This window comes from Diplotaxodon limnothrissa, linkage group LG1 (assembly GCF_057381915.1).
Source record: "Diplotaxodon limnothrissa isolate DT_005_m linkage group LG1, D_limnothrissa_male_GT1.1, whole genome shotgun sequence".
NCBI lineage: Eukaryota > Metazoa > Chordata > Actinopteri > Cichliformes > Cichlidae > Diplotaxodon > Diplotaxodon limnothrissa.
In genome coordinates this window covers 32614118-32635229 of record NC_140596.1, presented here as the reverse complement: position 1 = coordinate 32635229, position 21112 = coordinate 32614118, and the positions used below count along the sequence as shown (strand labels likewise).

The 21112-nt window shown below is 41.9% G+C and overlaps 1 protein-coding gene across 3 annotated transcripts; it reads left to right on the top strand.

Moving 5' to 3' along the window:
* The first annotated feature begins 317 nt into the window (after positions 1–317).
* bbox1 (butyrobetaine (gamma), 2-oxoglutarate dioxygenase (gamma-butyrobetaine hydroxylase) 1) lies at positions 318–21046 on the top strand. 3 transcript variants are annotated; one of them, XM_085349955.1, is made up of 8 exons: positions 318–393; positions 3942–4399; positions 5978–6092; positions 16263–16461; positions 17993–18098; positions 18261–18457; positions 19116–19282; positions 20092–21046. In XM_085349955.1, the coding sequence occupies exons 2-8, from the start codon at positions 3998–4000 to the stop codon at positions 20250–20252; spliced, it is 1347 nt and encodes a 448-aa protein (XP_085206081.1). In that variant the 5' UTR covers positions 318–393; positions 3942–3997; the 3' UTR covers positions 20253–21046. The 3 variants fall into 3 exon arrangements, with proteins under 3 accessions (XP_085206081.1, XP_085206075.1, XP_085206086.1); XM_085349949.1 differs by lacking the exon at positions 318–393 and adding an exon at positions 2284–2483; XM_085349960.1 differs by lacking the exon at positions 318–393 and adding an exon at positions 2491–2570.
* Positions 21047–21112: the final 66 nt, after the last annotated feature.

Sequence of the window (21112 nt, the reverse complement as noted above, 5' to 3'; positions counted from 1 at the left end):
TGCAGTGTTACATAATGAACAGTGTTCAGCTGTGGCTGGGCACTTTGTCCATTTGGTTCAATCATTTCAGAAACATTGTGAGACAGATTTAACAGCATATGTAACACAGAGAGTATACTTGAACCAGTTGCACAAAGTCCAGTGCCTTTGGGTGACTGAGTAGAAATTATCTCTTACCCTTTGAAACGCACATCTATTAAACTGTAAACTAGGTGACCATGTGTCTGACAATGTGTCTCTTCCTGGGTTAATCATTTCAAAATGATGCTTTTCAAAATAAAACTCTGGCATTAGCAGGTGCCACTTGGATTAAAACTTACACTCCTCCGCTGCTGTGTGCTGGTCATCCTCATCTGAAACCTACAAAGAAGGCATCAAAACTGAGGGGAAAAGGTATGAATGGACACAAAAGTTCTGTGCGTTATCCACTCATGTCTTTATCACTTTTACAGTTTTCAATATGCGTTTTTGTTTGTTTGTTTTTTTGATTACTTCCCAACCATTGGTCTAAAAGAAAAAAGTAGCAAGTGGACACACTTTCAAAGCTGAAAGAAACAGTTTATATTCGGACCTTCATTCCAGATAAATGTAAAAGATTTATTGATATCAGAATGATAAATATTTGATCTAGTGCCTCCACTGGCATCCTCAAAAGCACAGAGACATATAAACTTAGAATTTATGTAATTTCTATGGACATTTATAGGCTCTGGGGATTGGCTGTCATCCATTCACTTTTCTCTAGACTGAAGTATAAATACATAACAGATATTGGATGGCTTCCCATCAACTTTTGTACTCATTTTTTTACTCCTCAGGAGACTTTGGGGATTACAGGACTTTTTTCTTATGTGCTGCCATCAAGCTAACATGGTTCAGACTGAAATTTGTTGACAAGCAGTAGAAGCAGATGAGATTTCTGAAAGGAAATGTGTTGTAATTTTTCAGCAGAATTTGATTTACAGCAGTCATTTTTAGGGTCCTTCATACTGTAAAGTGCAGGCCTGGTATCTGCCTAATAGTAGCGCAATATAATCAACACTTTGTTTATAACCGTTAAGGTTCTGTATGAAGCCCACTGAATTGTGTTATTTATTTTATTTAATTTTTTTGGGAAATGAAAAAATATACCTCAGTGAGGCACCATGAAAAATGTCTGAACCTTATTGTGTTGACTGTCACGTCTATTTCAATTATAACCAATACCACATTTAAATAGCAGAAGCTGACCCACAGTGCTTTAAAGACAGGCACATTCTCATTCCAGGTCTCCAAAAAAAACCCGTTTTAAAATACATGAAAAGCTGAAAGTGAAAGGTCTAAATGCTGGTGCAGATCTGCCTCATTTACTTTAAAATGGGGGATTGTGGCACTGGCCATTTTTCTTCAAGTGCTCCTTTAAGTTTCGTTCCCAAGTTAAACAAACAACGCTGTTCCCAGCATTTGTCTCAAACCAATGAGCTTTAGGCAGAGAGGGCATATTTCGCACATATTGGCTTCCTATTAAATCCAGAATCAAATTTGAACTCTTATCACATACAAGGCCCCGTTTTATCATATCACCTCAATAGAGCACTTCGCTTCCAGAGTTCTGGTTTACTTGTGGGTACCTAGGATACATAATAGCAGAATGGGAGGCAGAGCTTGAAGTGCACTGAGTGTTTCTTCTTTACTCACCTTTTTCATTGACTGTGTGTTTATACACCACTCTACATTTAATCATCAGTTGTTATTATACCCAGGCATCTCTTCCACGGCATGTCTTTTGTCCTGTCTTTCTTCCCTCACCCTCAGTCGGTCATACCAGATGTCTTCCCCTCCCTGAGCCTGGTTCTGTGGAGGTTTCTTCCTATTAAAAGGGAGTTTTTCCTTCCCAATGTTGCCAAAGTGTTCGTTCATACGGAGTTGCCTGACTGTTGGAGTTTTTTCTGTGTTATTATAGGGTCTTTATCTTTTAATATTTGACTGCAGGGTAAACACAGATATAATTAATAACTTTTATTACGGCTCTTTGTATGTTAGCTAACTGGATTGAATGCGGTACACCAAACAAATAGGACTGTAATTCATTTTCGTAATTACACCTGCGGATAACGTGCAACGATAACCTAGTGGACCTCCAAAACGCGCACATGTTTGCCCCTAACCACCCAAAGGCGCTTATCACACTGAAACTGTGACCCACCTACTATTAGAATTAAAATAACGGTAGCTGTGTAGCGTGTGTCTGCTGTACTTTCCCACTACTGTTTCTAAAAACACATCCACCCTGTCCTTATCAGATTGTATCGTGGCTGTATTATGGCTGGGATAAGAAAGTAGAGCAAAGTTTACGCGCGTGTAGTGATTGTGTCTTCCTGTTCAATACTGCCGCCGATCAACCTTTCACCTACTTTCTCTGGCACGCTGACACCCGGCGGTTGTGTTGTGACGTCCGCAGTGCTCGTGGGAACAACACACCGACCGTCATCTAATTGATCCAGGTAAATTCTGTTGATGGCGAAAAGGCGGACTTTTTTTTCTTCTTCCTGCCACTTTAATACACAAACTTGACACAGGAGTCCTGCTGGGTAAGCGGCTCCACTGTTTAGTCTCGCTATTAGCTTTGAAGCTGAATTCAGGATGTCGTTGTACCGGATGAACGAGTGCGTTGACAGAAACTAGCCTGCTAACAGTCGAGGGTTAGCTCGTTCTTCAAACACAGCGGCTACCGGCTAAATGCTGTCATTTTAGACCTTACGGAGTTAGACCGAGGATAAGTCACTCTGTCAGTAGCTGTTCACCAACTCATTTCTGATTCAGTCAATGTATGTTGTATGCTTGTCAAAACCAGCTGTCAGTGCCACAGCCCTGATCAACAACAGTAGAATCGGGAAGCTTGAAGTCAGCAGTATTAAAGAAATAGAAGCTAATCTCGCACTGAGTTATATATAAACAAACTGTAACAAAACAAGCACCCACAGCTGTCAAATGAGGGGGGTACGAATCAAAGGGCTAAACCTAACCCTGTTCAGCACAGACAGTTACACCCCCGAAATGTTTTACAGCTATTGTTTGAATCTGTGAAAGTGGAATGATGCATTAGTTAGTTGGGTGGCAAAATTACCCAGCTGTCTTTTATTTTTTAAAGCGCATTCCGAACATTTCACACTTATAAGTTCCTAACTGTGAGTTTGCTGTCTCCAGTCGGTTTTTTGTGGTTGGTGGTCAGACATTAGAGGTGGGCGGATCAGGCCAAATATCGATTGTATCGATACCAAAGCTGGTATTGGTATCAGATTGATACTAACACAATAGGATTGATACTTTGTTTCCATCCAAGTTCAGCATGTAACCCACTGAATTGTCATTGTCTAAATCATTTTTTAAATGAAAAATGTCTAAACCATGTTGTCTGTTTTGTTTATAGCCTATAACACGTTTAAACAACAGAAGCTGACCCAGAGTGCTTTAAAGACAGTCTAAACCCAAATTTAAAATACATGAAAAGCTGAAAGCTGTGTTTTGTTGTATTAACTCATTACTGTGGAAAATACAAATCACAGTTATTTACTGGTCAATGAAATCTTAAAAGAATTTCAAAATTAATGATTGTTTATCTCATAAATCATAACGAGCTGCTCTCCCCTACATAAACTGGCTTTATAGCTTAACGGTATCTGTATTGTATCGGCACACCACCGATGAAACGGTGAAGGTTAATATGTGAATATCATCATTATATTCAATTTCAGATTGCTAATGTGTCTTGTGCATGCAAACTGTTCAGCATTTCGGTCAAAAGAAAAATTGTGTGGTTTCTAAACTGCAGCTTTGTCTTATCAACACAGTCAGCAGAGTGTAGCATAGCAACAAACCACATTTCCAAAAGCTGCATGGAAACGAGAAAAAAAAATCTTGCTTTTTAATATTGTCTAAAGTCACTAACTTTTTCTCTGCAGAGTGTTAGCCCTTTCCAATCTGGCGATAAAGCTGCCGGGGGCAAAACCCTTCAGAAATGTGGATGAGCACTGTTGCACGTTCGGCCCTGCCTGCTCTGCAGAGGAGCACCTCTCTGACCCGCCAGGCTCTGAGGGCTTGTCGTAGGCTGGGGCCAACCGCTGCTCCTCTACCTCCTTGCCTGATTTCATTACATCTTCGTGGGCGGCACACACTGGAGTCAGCCTCCCTTCCTGCCTCTCGCCACCTAGTGAGGCATGTCCGAGCTCTGGACGATGACAGGCAGATGGAGGTGGAGTGGGAGGATGGAGGCCACAGTCTGTACCCATTCACCTGGCTGAGAGACAACTGCCAGTGTCCACTGTGTACCCTGCAATCTGCTCAAGCCCGAACGCTCTTGCTGGCCGATCTCGATATTCACACAGGAGTAGATGTTGTGGAGGTCACCAATGACAACAAGGTGGGCTGCTGCCAAACTTGGCTTGTGGTTTTCAGAGTTCCACACAGACACACAAGATGGATGTTTTATGTTTAGAGAAAAGGATGAAAGTTAAAATTATGACTCAAGTTGGCTGCGAGTGGATTTCCAGAGCTACTCTCTGGTTCAACAGTAATTTCTCTCCAGTCATGTAGTTGTACTTGCACATTATTTTGAAATACCACTTCTTTTGCGCTCCTTATAACTTTCACCTGTAAGATCAACAGCAGATGAGTTGGTCCTCTTTTAAGTTAATCAGTATCCAAAATAATATCCAAAAGCTCACTTAAACTCAAGGATGAACTGATTAGATTTTGGTGGTCAAAGGTCACTGGTGTTATCTCACAATTTCTTTCTTTCTTTATTTTTTGGCCATAGCGTAAGATCTTTTCACCAAATATCAAACAGGATAAAAGGTCAACTTAACTGATATTATAATGTTCTGCACGTTCTTGCCCATTATTCAGAACATTAACTCGGAAACAGAAGGAGGAGATGTGATTAGATTTCAGGTTGGTGTGATACTTAATGTTAAGTTCCTTTAGCCTTTACTGCATACATCATGAGTCAGCACAGATGTGCATGAAAGCTGCACCTTGGCTAGTTTGCTGGGCGTACAGGCACTAGGCAGGGATTCTAATTTTGACTGTTCTTTAGGGGAAAAAGTGGTGTCACCTTAGGCCCTGGAAAATATATAGTGATTACTTGCTTTTATCTGATGTTTTCAGGCCAAACAAATAAGTAAACATGAATTCAGCAGAAGAACTGATATTTCAAATGTTTTACAAAGATTCAAACATGACATCTCCACAACTCTATTCTCGTTGCTCTGCTTTAAGCAGTTTGTTTGGGTGCGCTTGTGTCGTTGTCGTGTTTAAAATTTTAAATGCATCTCATTATACTTGGTTGTCATGAAACTTGTTCCAGTTCGGGAATGACATTTACACTTTGCTTATTGTTACTGAGAAACTGCCTGGTGATGAACTGAGGAGGTCGATGAGGTCAGACAGTCTAATTTTGGCGCATTCAGCCTGACCTTTAAGTCCTCCAAAGAAATCTCCCCAGTGAACTGTGTCCGTCAGAGGATCCAGGCCCTGAAGTAGGACACGGCTATAAACAGATTCCTTTGACGTGACAGCACTGCCAAGCTACCGTGTGCATCCTGTTTCCTGTGCCAAGATATACTGGATAGCCATTATGCATTATAGCAAACACGCGTCTTTAAAAATACCAAAAGGTTTGAGGACGTGGTTGGATTGGCTAAAAGCCTCCACAGGTATTTGGAAAGAAGGGAGTAAGTTTTGTTTTTTTGTTTTTTTAACCTTATGAAGCAAAAAAAAAAAACCAACGCCTTCAAAGATCAGTGTTCAAACCCATCTTTTTTTCTATCCTAGTCATGTGTTACTAACAAGACAATACCCTCTAAATAAACATGGATTGTTCATTTGACACAAACTTTACTTCAGTTGATTAGCAATCACTACAAAATATTAGGTGAACACTTAAAAAGAAAAAGAGCACTTTGACAAACCAGTTCAATAAGCTTTCATCTCTCCACAGGTCTCCATCGTATGGCCCGACCAGCACATCAGTGTCTTTGATGCAGAGTGGCTGAAGAAACGCTGCTTCTCTCCTGCTGCCCGACAGGCAATGCAGGAAGAGCTTTTCCTCAATAGTGAGTCCAGCTTTCATAATTTTCACTCAATTTAAAGTCTGTACTTTTAGGATGTCATGTACTTGATAGGAGCAGCGGCCTCGCCCTCTATCCAGGATTTCCTGTGCCGAGCTGTGCTGTGATCTTTTGAATTGCATGCGTTTCATCATGGGCTAAGCTTTGTCACCTGAAAGAAGGTAGAAGGTATTATCAGATTGCAACAGTGTGTGCCAAAAATCTTTCCACCAAGAGAATGTTTTATGTACATTTGGGGAGTTTCATTTAATATCTCTGCTTTAGTTTGTGATGTTCTTGTAAAGTAGAATTTACTCTTATTTTTGATCTTCTACTGTATTGTATTTACTTATGTGGAGTTTAACTGAGAAGGCCACAAAATGAAACCATTAAATTGGTGACAAAAAGGGCTGCCGTTATTGGGGCTGCTGTAGTCTTAAACCAGTGATTACTTTCTAATTATTGTTGATGTAATGGTAAAATAGATTATCTTTAAAGGGGGCCATAAATCACGCCGCAGCTGTCTCAAAATTAACAGGATGAACAAACACTGTCATGAATAACTGCATTTTCAAAGCAGTATCTGAAAACGGCAATTTATCAGCTTGCCGAGCAGCAGGTGTTACCAGCTTGCACGTAAACGGTAAAGCAGCAAGTCCAACGAAGCTCGTCACGGATCACATTTTCCATACTGTGACCACAGAACCTCATATTTCACATTAGATGCGACTCACAGTCCGAACGGGAAGAATAGAAGTTAAGTGCAGCCGGTTTTATTTCAGCACACGGTGATTCATTTGACTTCTTTTTTTTCTTTTTTTTGTCCAACACAGAAAAGTTCAGTCAGCGATGAGTTCGTATCAAACTCTGAGTAATGCATTCACAGTAATTTACTGCAAAATACAAGATGATTTAATTTTCGTCTTTCAACGCAGGCACGTTGGAAGTGGGTAATTATGTATCCTCCTGTGTGGACGGTGTAAATGAAACATTTTCTGCTTTAGCGCTGTTGGACATAAACTGAGTAATTTCTGTAGGCCTATTCCACTGTGTCACAATTATATTCGGAAGCTGTTTGTGCGTATCCCTGTAGTCTGTTAATGAGACTGTCAAGGTTGCTCAGTTGAAATAAATTTCTTGCTGGGATTACTGTAGAGTTAGAACAATTGCAGACTGGTATTTCATACTTCATGTAGTTGTTGTTTTTGTTCCATCGTCGCTTTTTAGTTTAAAGTGTTTTCCAATCAGTTGTATCTGACAATAGTGTGTCTGAACTAGACGGGTTTATCTGCAGGGAAATATATGAATGAATGTGTAGTAGAAAATGTAATAGCACTTGGCATGCGACGTGAATACAGTCACTGTGAGCGCCGCTTGACTGTGTAGCTGCTAAAATGAAAATTCGTGTAAATTCCGAGCTTTTCCCAGGGAACAAAAAGATGCCCCCGATTTAAACTCGTCTTTGCAAACATTGTTTGTTTTTTTTCGCTTTGTAACATTACAATACTTTTTTTTTAAAGACTAGAAGAAAACTCATTTTACAGTACATTTACAATGGCCCAGGACGCTTTACAGTCTGCCAGACAAGCAGAGGAGAAAGTTCAGCTGTGGAACAAGGTAGCAGCACTTCAGTGGAGCGGGGGATGGACTGTAGTTGGTTTGTGTACACACACGTGGTCCTGAAGGATCCACAGGGCTGAGCGGCTCCTGCTCTGTTCCAGACTGATTAAGGGTCTGTACGTGTGTGTCTTGTGTTGCAGAACTCCTCTATTCATGTGGAGGTGTAAGTAGATCGCCCTCATAGCAATTTACAGACAGTCATTTTGTTGTTTAGGGTTTTGTTTTTTTTCAGAAGCGCTCAGCTCAGAGCCAGGAGCGCTCCTGGAAGGCGCTGCTAAGATCATGCATCAAAACACAATAAAAGATGACGTACACACACACACACACACACACACACACACACGCACTCACTGGGTTTAATTATTTCCTCCTGAGCGCCAGCATGAAATTCCTCGAACTGAAAAATACCGGAAAGGTCTACATTCTCAAAAGATGGATGATGCACAGCGTTCACCTCTGAGGTTTTTTCTCGTATTCTCACTCACTTACTTGTTTGTGGCTAAAGTGAAGCCCACCGTTTGAATTTCTGTGTGCTTTTTCATGCAGCGCTCCTCGATTTTACAGGCCCAAGTGGGCTTGTGAAAGCGAAAGTGTAGCACACTTGAGACGCAGTGAGGTCAATGTGATAATTTGAGCTTTGGGGTTTTTATTCATCATGTTTTAAAACTTCACTTTTTGTCTAAAGTAGGGCTTTTTTCTTGCTTTCTTTTACTATTTGTGCCTTTCAAATCACAAGTGTGTAGCTCACCAGAAAGCTATTGGTGAAATGCTATTAGACATCAATCGGGGACAGTTATTCAGTGATACAGATGAGTATCACTGATAAATGCCTTTTTTGCCTTTTGTTTTGTCTACAGCAGGGACAAAGTGCTTAACCATGTGTCGCACTGCATCCGCCATATTTCACAGGGAATGTTGTATGCATCGGATCGTGAGCCTTTCCAAGCCTCCTCCGTACTTTTCCCTTCTCCTTGTTCTGGTACAGACTGATCTGTCTCATCTGTCCAAAGAATGCTGTTCCAGAGCTGGGCTGACTTTTGGTTTTAAACAGAATTCCTTGGCTGATTTCGATAAAATTTTATCTTTACGATGGAAATGACTCTGCACGTTAAGCCCGTATTCTTCATAACTTTACCTGGAAAAAATAAAATAACAAAGATTGTGTCAGTTCCAAAAATGTATAAACTTAAATATATTAGATAGGTCTGTAATATGTCAGAATTTCAAATTTATTATCCTGATAAATACACTCAGTAAAAATCTAAGCTAATGTGAAACGCTGTAAGGAAGTGGGCTGTGTTTAAGAGGAAAAAAAAAAGCTGACGTCAGTGTAACCGAGTCTCACGCAGACCCCTGTCTGTCTGTACCATATGGAAAATGAATTCAGACTGAGGGTCAAGAACACAGCAGCATGTTCTTAGCAAATACAAGCTCACCGTTGTATTTCCTTCCTTTCAGAACAAACGAATCCCTGAGCCTGCAGATAACGTGCGACCACAGATTTAAACTCACGCTGCTCGGTTTCTGCGAGTGGGGATTTCTTATAAACTCCACTGTACCTTTTTATTTTAAACTGTTGTGGTTCTTACTGCCTTATATGCTTTCATGTTTTACTGCATTTGTGCAGAAATTGTTTGATTACTTGATATTTAAAAAGAACTTATCTAAAATTGAGATTTGATATAATGACCAAGAGTCCACCGCGAGTTAAAAAAGCTTTGATGTGTGACGTGGATCTATGAACGTCAGTGCTTTCTTGTTGTTCGATCCACTGCTTTCCCAATCAGGATTATTCCTCGAGCAAAGCCTGGACAGGAAGTACCAACTGGATTTGAGATTTTATGCTTTATTGCAGCATTACAAGTTTAAATGAGTGTTGTTAGTTCAAGTCTGTTGCGTTAGAAATGCTGCTGTAAATAAACATAGCTGTGAAATCATTCCTGCTCATACATATTAGAAAATATTACAGCAGATGTGTTGGCATGCGCAGACACTGAGCTCAACGCACAGTCGGCACGGAATGACGCATTTAATAGACTTAGCTATTCTGTGTGGATCGAGTATTTACATCTCCTTTGTAGATATGTTCGGGACCTTTGGAATACACTCATGCCATTATCTTGCTGGCACTATGAACCCTTTACATCGTTTAAAGGAGAGTGACGATGTCGCAGTGCTCTCGGGAACACTAAAAGCATATGTCACTCACATCCTTATATGCAATGAGTCTTCCTTTCATAATAAATCTGTCAGTGATTTACTTAAAGCCTGCCAGATGCTTTCAGTATTTGAGCCATGTAATCATCTCGGGCCTCCCACTTGGAGCTTGTCATGTTTATTTAGCCGGGGTTGATTTCATGACTAATTTTATGTCACTGGTATTTAAAAGGCAGAAATGAAACAGGTTAAGTGGGGTTTTTAAAAAAGTAAAAATAAGCCTGAATACGTGGCTTTGAGCTTTTTTCCTCACACTTATCCACCACTTCACATATGTAGTCTCTTCTTTTTCTAAATTGCAGTTATGAGTATTCTCTAATTTAGCCAACTGTTCATCCTCAACTGGGGCATAATGGCATGTCATTACTCTTGTAACAAGTTGAGTCTTTAAATGCGATTTCGCAGAATATCAGGATCAGGTTTTATTAGTAAAAGCGCACTTTCTTCTTTGAAGCACATCCATTCACATTCAGAGTGATTTTGAATATCAAAACAGTGCTTCACTGATAGATGGCAAAGTCACAACAAGAGATTTATGCCTGTGTTTACAGTAATCGTTGGTCCCCTGGTTTATTGTTAATCATATTTCATAAAAGAGCAGGGTTTATTTTACAATCATTTTGCAATTTTTCTTCAGTTGCACAGCGTTTTCTTTCCATAGTCATAGCTCCTTCAACACATGCATCACTCAATACTCCTGCTGTTGATCAGTGTGTTTAAAATCTGAAGCAATACATGAAGTAGTATACTGGACTTTTTTTTAATTTTGAAAAAGGTTTCTTTTCGCTTTTACAGCTGTCCTTTCTCTGGCCTGCCAAAAAAACGTCCTAGTAACTTATCACAGCCAAAAAAGTATTTCTGCTGTCAAAAGTCTGACAAAAGCTGACCTAAACAGAAAAAGGGGGAAATATTTCCCTACAGTACGTACTGCACCAGACTGACTCTTTCATAGTACTTGCTAATACATTTTAAAAACATCCACAGAGATACTCCCTAACAGACTTGAAAACCTGTAATGTCGTCTTGTCAAATTGAAATCCGTTGCTGCTCGATTTTGTACCGATTCCACTAACTAGAGAATTCCAGGCTAAAATGAAACTGTCCAAAGGTATCAGGGAAATGATCATTTTCGCATCAGTGCAGCCATAAAGTCCAGAAGTTCAGGTTCAGTTTCTCTTTCTGGGAGATACATTGATAAAAATGTCTAAATATATGCAGTTTGCACACATGTGTTGGCACCCATGTCCTGTACACAGATACATGTTTTGTTTTGTTTTTTCGATCAACCTGGTTGCCTTTTTCAGTTATCCTTTTCCCTTCTAAAGAGAAAATGTGTCAGTTTTCTTTGCTCTCCGTAGCATTAAAAATGTATTTTTTGCCCTAATTTCCTGCTTTTAATACTTACATTATAAATCAATTAGCATTCCATTTGAATTGGACATATATCGTAAACGTACTGACTGACTGGTGGATTTTTCTTCATTAAGTCTGCTGATGGATTTCATAGCAGCTGATTTGTCAGTTCCCAGTTTCAATGATGTTTTTCCCCTTTGCCATCTGGTCTGAGTTTAGCCTTCTGTGTCACCAATCATCAGTCGACCGAGCGGCTTCCCTGGAAACAGCCGTGGAAGTCCAACAGCGGAAAAACACGTACGTTCTTCCAAACTGGATCATAAATGGTAAATGGTAAATGGCCTGTATTTATATAGCGCTTTACTAGTCCCTAAGGACCCCAAAGCGCTTTACATATCCAGTCATCCACCCATTCACACACACATTCACACACTGGTGATGGCAAGCTACATTGTAGCCACAGCCGCCCTGGGGCGCACTGACAGAGGCGAGGCTGCCGGACACTGGCGCCACCGGACCCTCTGACCACCACCAGTAGGCAACGGGTGAAGTGTCTTGCCCAAGGACACAACGACCGAGACTGTCCGAGCCGGGGCTCGAACCGGCAACCTTCCGATTACAAGGCGAACTCCCAACTCTTGAGCCACGATCACTTCACGCGCCGTTTACAGTTTCAGCACAACCAACTTTCCAAACACATGCGCTCTCACAGGCTGTATTACCAACCTCACATGAGAAACTGGTGTATACTTTAATTTGTCATAAATGGCTTTTATTTATTTACTGTGTACTCTGCAATAATGGAGTCTTGAGGGGTTTAGCACTTCAGACTTGTCAGAAATACGATTGGTTCACCAAGCCTTTCATATATCAGGTGTCTCTTTCAAGCGACCTCAAAATTGGCCCCCTTTCAACAGATTTCACCATTTTTCACCCGCAACACAGTTTATTTCTCACGGTGTATTCCTATAATTCCTCACGGATCAGTTATATTTGGGTTAAATCCCTTTTCTTTGTCATCTCATTTGAAATTTCAACACCTTTGCATCAGACTCCACGGGAAGATTAATGACTATAATGATTGGATTTTTCATTTCTTTGGCAAGGCGGACGTCCCGCTTGGCACTTGAAATAATGCTGAAAGAGTTGCGTATAAGTTTCCAAAAAAAGACATGATTTTGACAAACTAGCACAGTGTTCAGTTGAGTTTCGGGAAACTAAATTTGCAGATGGAGAAAGTTTGGATTAGCGTGCGGAGGGGACTGCTGCTCCTCGGTGAGAAAACACTGCTCACACTGTGTCTTCCAAAGTGGTAATGCACAAGTTGGCTGCTCCGTAATCCGCGTCTGTTTCATTAATAAAGGTGTGTTTGTTGCACTAGTGGAAAGGTGGCGTGATGGTCTTGCAGTGCCATTGATAAACGCACACTCCGGTACATATGCTAGGAAAATGCAAATGTGCTTGGTAATTGTTGAGTAGAATATGACTGCACATTTCTTTCCAGGTGTCTTCTTAGAAAAGGATTATATTGGAACATTAAATAGTTTAAAACATTGATAAAAGCCAGTAGTGACCGTTTCTGCTCTTTCTTCTTTACATGAAAAGCTTCTTTTAGTCCTTCGTAGAGAGACAAAGCAAAATCTATTGGGACAAAAAAACTAAAACAAAACTGATTTGACTGATTGTAGATCTTTAACCAATAAGAGTACAAAGGATCCCACCATAGTTTATATTGATGCACCACTAAAATCACATAAAAAGTACAGATAGTGGGGTCATTTTTCCACTTTAAAAAAAAACAAAAACAAAGGAGATTGCATATATTCAGTAAAACTTCTAAAATCTGCTTTCAGTATAAACAGCAGTTTGCTGATCTGAGCTCTGTGATAAAACTTAACCAAGTCAAAACAAAAGCTCTGGATAACTGCAGTGATTCAAGTAGAGCTTTGAAGGCGCTCCCAGTTGCAGAGGAGAGCGACCCTGGGCCTGCGAGCTTAAATCACACAGCCCAGCGAGAGCAGAGCCAAACTGCCATGAGCTGCCTGACAACCACGGGAACCACGGCTTCAGGTTTCCTCATCTGGAAAAGCCACTGTAGCAGACCAGGACTGGGGGGGTGGGGGCACAGTGGAGGGGATTATGCACATATCTTGTCAGGCTGTCGGAGGGTGTCCCTTCAAGCACATGGCAGCACAGTCCTGTGTGTGAAACCCACAGTGATTTTACACAAATGAACACAGTGCAGACTCGAGGCTGCCTCAGTTTGACACTGCTCTGCTCTGTTTTATTATTTTTTTCTTTTGCATACTGATATTTAAAAAACACACACATGCTAATTCTGACACCGGACCACCGGTAACCACAGCTGGAAACTATGCAAAAGAGAGTGATGGTTCTTATTGCCTGTGTGGATGCTTTTCCAAAAGAATACTCAAAAAAAAATTGGTGATTAAGAGCTTTGAGTGGTTTGTACTTACAGGACAAGAATATTGTGTACTGGACTTGATCTGCCCAGGTTTACTGCTGCAGGACACTGAGCTTGTGTTCACTTCATTAATAGAACTACAGCATTGACTTCACTAAGATTTGATTTTGGTCACCCCCACCTCCTACAAATCTGTCTCTTTAGCTACCAGCACTCCTCAGTGTTCACCAGCATCTTGGCAGCTGTGTTTTTTAACTGTTAAGTGCAGAGCAGGTAGAAAAAAACTTGGTGCTTTATTGCCAAAAACCCACTTCCAGCTGCTTGGGAAAACAAGCTACGAGAGCAGTGAAAAGGAGAGGCTCCAATAAGCTGAGGCAAGCTGACGACTGAAAATTGTCTGACATCGTTCATATTCACATGCTGCTTTTAATCCATTGTTGATGCAGAGAAGCAGCTTTAAATCAAAGAATATCTTTTGAATAGAACTGCACTGTGAGTGTAACAGCAGCTGCAGAGAAACAGGTTAGCAAAAGCTGTTCGGGTGAAAAAAAAACTTATTTTGTTTCATAATGTGTGATCAGTGTGACGGGGGAAGATCCTCCTTTATGATTCCTCCCAGGCAAGATTTGTGATTAGCCTTGCCGGTTAAAAACAAGCTAATGTTAGGTGCTGATTACTTGATTAGAAAGCAGATACTCTGCAAAGTTCTCGTCTTTTGTTCAACCCAGCAGCCACGCTGTGAATTCCCCTGATAGCGGCGAACGTGATGCGTTTCCACAATGAGATCGGAGCTGAACTAGAGCCAGGACTGCTCAGCTGATGTATACGCACACTGCAGCTAATGCTGTAGCCCCTTTGTCACGAGTGACACCCTAAACTGCAGAGCTGAAATGCCGCAATGCCTGTACAAGACAGTTCCAGTTTCACAAGAGTAATTGTAACACTGGGGCTTGACCTTTGCCCCAGTTTCTCGTTCCCCATCTCTGTTGCCCACCGCCCTCTTGACAAGTTTTAACAAGCAGCAGGTTCCTGACCCTTTGAATTGTGCAGCCAGAAACTGATTGTTTGTGACAACAGCCTGGAGGGAGGTCTGCAAGTCACGATCGCTGTGTTTCTGACTGATGCTGCATCTCTGCCTCAGCGGCTCTGAAACTCCGCATCACCAGTTAAAGTCTTTTTGTCATACCTCTAAATCTTTGTGGCCTTCAGAGCAAACAGTCGCATTTTGTTTTGCGGTTTGAAACACTTTAGATGATGATAAATTATGCATTAGGTTCAGCGCGCTCGCCCTGTGTGTCCATCTCCTGCAAGCCTTAGCCTTGTAATCTGCTTATGATGCAGCCATTTGGAAAGTTGTTTGGAAGTCGGTGGACAAAGGAAAAAAAGACACGAAAAGGAGCCACAAACATCAGACAGGTACAAAATCTCCTCAGTTTAAACCTTCCTCTTCCTCCTCCCCCCACAAATGCACTTAGCAGCTGTTTCGTTGGAAGTCACTGGAGGGAGGCTCCACGGAAAAAGAAGTCGAGCCAGTTGGGTGGAGAGCAGTGGGAGGATTTTGGGGGGGTTTTCTCCACACTTCTGTCTGTCTGATGGAGACGTGCTGATTTTTCTCAGCAAGCTATTCTTCTTCAAGCGCACACACGATGGCATGCAGTGGAGATCTGCAGCGTTTCTAGATTTAATTGGAACTAATAAGCAGGGGGCAGTAATGGACTTTAAATGAATTGTTTCCTTTTTTGCAATAAAACAAACATCACATCAGTCATACTGTTAGCTGCTACTTAATATTGTTGTTGTTTTTTAAACAAAGGAAATCAAACTACTCATTGTGTTTCATTTGATAATAAAAAGTGTTTGTGGTCATATTTCCATGTTGACTTGATTTCATTCACCTGCAGCATACCAGGATGAAAAGAGGATTGGGGGGGGGGGGGGTTTGGAAGGTCAAATGTGTGCTGATGGAAAGTCTGAGAGAGCAGACGTGCCCTATATCTGATTGCAGCTGAAGTCAACAGGCTCAGATTAATTCTTTGAATTTTTACGCCTTTTATTGGAGGAGGGCGGCGGCGGAGGAGAAGAGCTCGGAGGAAAGAAGTGAGATGACTTGCAGGGACTGGTTCAACCACCTGAGGATCCACCTTGGGGGGCACGCAGCTCGGAACGTTTTGTGGTGTGGGCCCTTGCCACCCAGTTTATTGGCTTGACCTCCTTCAGAGAGTGCAAAGATCTCCAAATATCTACAGGTTATATAAAACTGTCTGTGCAACCTGCAGTCTCTCAGTCAGCTAGAAGCCAACTCGGGTTTATACCAGCACGCTGACAAAGAAGGACAAAACAAGAGTGTAACATCTGATAAAATGCTTTGCTGCAGAGCACTCCTGCCCTCGCTGTACAGCATTTGTTTGTGTAACGGAGCCGTTATGGCACAGAGGCTGTTGCTTTAGAATGCTTTGTGTTCCTGTGTCGCACAACCAGCTTTAATTCTTGACAGACAGAAACCAGAAATAAACACGTACATAAGAAGTGAACTTTCTGCCGTGTCCGCTTCCTCGTTTCAGGGCGTTATTATTGGGACTCGACACTGCGCATTCCCTCAGCAGACTTTGACGAAGTCCTCCGTGACGATAAGGCCGCGCTCACTTGGCTCCTGGCCCTGCGTCGTGTTGGCATGGTCTACCTGAAGGGGGCTCCTGCAGAGCAGGGCCAAGTGGCCAGACTGGCTGAGAGGATTGGCTATCTCAGGCTGACATTTTATGGGTAAGACTCTGTGATCTTCCTCCATTTTTGCTCCAGTGATCCTCAGCCAAGCCATTGTTTAATAATCTGACTCCCCTCTAAATCCCGAGCTGTTGAATTTTCCACCGATCATATATTAGCTGGAGCAGAGCCCCGGAGTGTTATTAGTAAGAATTTAAATACAAAAGACCCTTAAAAAAATGCATGTCTTTTTCCAGTGAATCAGAAAGAGCTCGATATTGTGCTGAAAGAAGGGCTCAGATTCTGACTTTGGTACATTAACGAAATATGTCTGGGGCCTGGATCTCCTCCATGCCTGCTTCATGCCCTGGGGGACGGGGTTATGGCTCTCTACATCCTCTTGCAGACCATTACATGTGGAAACCATTTGAATACAAGCGTGCTGATCCACACAGGTGTGCACACGGGTGTGTTCACTGTTCGTAGACTTAAATTACACCTTTCTTTGCTGCTACTTCAAAGCACATTGTGCGCTGTCTGTCCTGCGTGCTGCACAACAACATTGAATATTTAGTATTTACTGCTGTTTACACTTAGCTAGATTAATGCGATGGTGTTGTGTTTAGTATGTTGCTTTGGTTTTTTTTTTTGCTTGTTTTCTATTCTTTCTCTCTCAACAGGTGATCCAGGAGATTTTTTTCCCTTTCTCACTGTCCCTCTCCCCTTCTGTTTTTCTTTTCCTTCCTCTTTCTTTCTCCCTTTCCTATCCCTCACTCATGTCCGTCCCGTCTGTAGCAACTGAAAATAAAATAAAATAAATAATAAAAACAAAGGTCGATCAAATGGACCAATACAGAAATGCCACGATGATCCATTTGGCAAAGTAAATCCATTGGGTATCCTTGTTGGTCTTCAGACAACAATTCTGACGGCTAAAGAACCAAATGGGACAGGCAAAAAAACGAAATATGTCCAATAGTGAATAATCCATAGCTTTGATTCATTTCGGTTTCATGGAGGAGCTTAGCGAACGGCCGTCGGGGCCCCTTTCACCACACCAGAGTTCATCATTTTGACTTATTGCTGTGCTGATTACTTGAGGACAGAGACGGGGAAAACAACCTAAAAGCATTCCAGCTTTTTTTTTTTTTTTTTAAGCCAGAGGAATTACCTGGTGCACTCAGTCAGAACAGAGGTTTGGAGCGTAAAGCTTTGCCTCTGCCAGCGGATGAGCTCATGCCACTGGAAGTAAAAGAGTCTGCAGACTAAAGCTGAAGGCCTGCCGTCACAGAAACGCGACAGTTTTACGACCCCCGCATCATCCGAACGAGACATGCAAACAGAACATGGAAGATAACTTTACCTCATTAGTGCTCGACTCTTGCTGCATCTCAATGAAGTGCCTGCTTAAGAGGCTACAGGCTGAGCATTCCTGTGAAGCTGCCTGCTTTCCCCCCTCAGGGAACCCTCCGAACTTCATCTGATCTCGTCCTTTTTCCTCCACGTGGCCTAATTGTCGCCGCTGATCTTCTAAAGCTAAAGTTAAATAATTAAAGTGGAGTATATTAATGAATGTTATCTTTGTCCTCAGGCACACATGGCAGGTCCAGGACAAACCCATGGCAAACAATGTAGCCTACACTTCAGGAAAGCTCAGTCTGCATACAGACTACCCGGCGTTACACTTCGCACCTGGAGTGAGTAAAATCTTACTTGTACGCTCTGTTTGGAAGATGAAATAACAGCAGACAGATATGGTATCGCTCCTGAGTTATGGCTGCGTTCGGCTTTTACGTTGTCAGAGTTGTAAAACGAGCATTTGTGGAGCATGTGTGTGTGTCTGTGTCGGGCTGGCGTAGGTGCAGTTTCTACATTGCATCAACCAGGCTAAGGAAGGAGGGGAGAGCGAAGTGGTGGACGGCTTCCACATGGCTGAGCAGCTGCAGAGAGAAGACCCAGAGGCCTTCCAGACGCTCACCTCGCTGCGCGTGGACTTCACCGACACCGGGACAGATTACTGCGACTTCATGCTGCAGTCCAAGAACTGCATCATTGAGTAAGTGGAGATGATCAGGCAGATCATCAGTTTGTGCTTTCTTTGAGGTTTTTTCCCCGGCACACACACACATTTACTCATTTTATATAAAGCAGAGATTCAGACTTTTAGAGAAACTACACAGTGACATTTCTGTACACTTATATACGCTTAGGTGTGTATTTTTGTCATTTGAAATGGGACACTGCCATCTGCTGTTCACAGTGATTATGTTCACACATGAGCTGTGCAGATCATAAGAGCGTAGCTTCGTATTAATTGTATGCTAATTAGATGTTCAGTCACATGTGTCTGTTCAAGTGTAACTGAAAAAAGCTGGATTTATGTCAAATTAGTCAATGTGCGGTAACTACTGTCACAATGATAAGGTGGGAGTAGAGAGCAAAGATGAATGAGTAGAAAAATGATCTGCAGTGAATTTCATAATCAGTTGCTGGAGTTACATCTAAGATATTAAACTGACTAATTCAATTTAGTTGTGCTGTTAGACTCAGTGAATTGGTAGTGAGTTGCATGCTTCCTTAATACATGACTAAAATGCCTAATCATGAAATGCTTTCTAATTCATTCTTGTGGAGCATCTAATGGACTGGTTGTCTCATCTCTAAAAGTCCCGATTCACTTTAGTTTGACTTTGAGCTTTGTCCTCTCGGTGCAGCGTCGACGCAGACGGGCAAGTCGTGAAGATCAACTACAATAACGCCACCCGAGACTCGGTGCTGGACCTGCCCGTACATCAGGTCCAACCCTTCTACAGAGCACTGAAGGCCTACGTGGACATCATGAACCGACCGGAGAACGTGGTCACCTATAGGATGGAGCCAGGTCAGCGTGCACCTCTTTCCATTAAAAATGAGAAGAATAGGAAAATGTGTGTGTAAAAGGCCCCCATCCATGCTCCTGTATACCAAACAGTGTGTGTTAGTGGAAGAACGAAATGAAAATAAGTGAGAGGTGCGAGGAAAGAGAGTGCAAATAAAATGGATGCAGAGAGGGAGGTGGGCGCAGTCTGCAGGATAATGCTTGTGTTAAACAGAAAACGAACTGTGACGGCGATGGGCAACAACAGCTTTGTCCTCGTCAGGGTCGCGATGACATGTGACGTGTCAGTGCCGCTGCTGCAGAGAAAAGCAAACGACCAGAGTGTAATGCAACACCCTCTGAAAAAACAGTGTGCTAAGAGTCTGCAGCATCAGGTAGCGGAGATGAACTTATTTAAAGGACTTCAGAGTGGGGCTCGAAGGCACAGTGGTGTTAGCAGAGAGGCAGTTTTTTGACAGCATTCCTCAGGCTTCCATCCTGATGACCTGACTTTAAAGCTGCTTTTGTCTTGTGCTGAATTTTGCCCACAGCACAATGAGACTTTGGCTCATGCTGTTTGATGTGGTAGTGCCAGCTTTGGGAAGTTAGGACTGTCGTCCAGCGGTTTCCAAGACTGCGATGTCAGAGGTTTCAGATTTTATTTGAAGCATAATGACGCCTGTGAGCTATTATAAGCTGTTCTGCAGCCAACTCTGACCTCTCTGAACGAGGTGGGGCAAATAAGAAAATGAAAGTCTGTGCTGAAGTAAATCTAGGATCAATGACGTGCCCCACAGCTTCACATCTGATCTCTGGTGGTGGTTCTATTTCAGGTGACATCGTAACCTTTGATAACTGGCGTCTGCTTCACGGCCGAAAGAGCTACATCAGCAGGCTGGAGAGGCTCCGGCACCTCGAGGGTTGTTACCTGGACTGGGACGAAGTCATGTCCCGTCTCCGGATTCTCCGCAAGGCGGTCCACGAGGACTTGTGAGCTCCAGACGTACGGCCATGTTGAAATAAGTAGCTTTAGATCCTTTGGAGAAGAAGTCAAGCTGAACGTATGTTTTAAAAATGCTGAGAGGGCAGAGTGCAAACGTGTTGACCTACCAGGCAACAGGTCAAGAGCTGAATTGCTGCCTCTGTAATCAAACTGTTAAACTATAAATGTTTATGTTTATGTATGTATATATATATATATATATATATATATATATTAGTGATTTACAAAAATCTGCAAAGGTTACAGGATGACTGGAGCTCTGCAGATGTGTCGCACTGTGCAACGCAACAATGCAAGAATTAAGAGAAACACCTTACTCCTAAATTTAAAGGTGCTTTAAAGCTGACAAAGGTTTTTATAAATGAGTTTTTACATGCTTAACTATGAGATTTTATTTTCTGTCCTGGTACTTCTTAATTTATACATTTTCTACACTAATTTACCATTGCCCATTCTCTGGTGGAAATATTTGGCTCAGCAAGCCCCGTTTCTGAAATCTCTCACTTGTTCTGTCTGAAGACAATTAGATATAAATAGAAATAATAATAAAAGATTATGGGAAATCCTGAACAGTGTTATAAAATGTGGGACTGGACAAAAGAACTATCCCAAGTATTTCATTTGTAATGACCATGAAGAATACAATATGGATGTTGTGGCAAATAGTCTCAATGAATTCTTTGTAACTGCTGGACCAAATTTAGCAAGAACAATCACTCATCCTGGGAAAGCACAGGAAAAACCCGATACACTGATTGACAGAAATCCATATTCTATGTTTCTCACAGCCGTTGATGAAAATGAAGTTCTTGAAATTGTCAAAAAATGTAAAAATCACAAATCTTTGGATT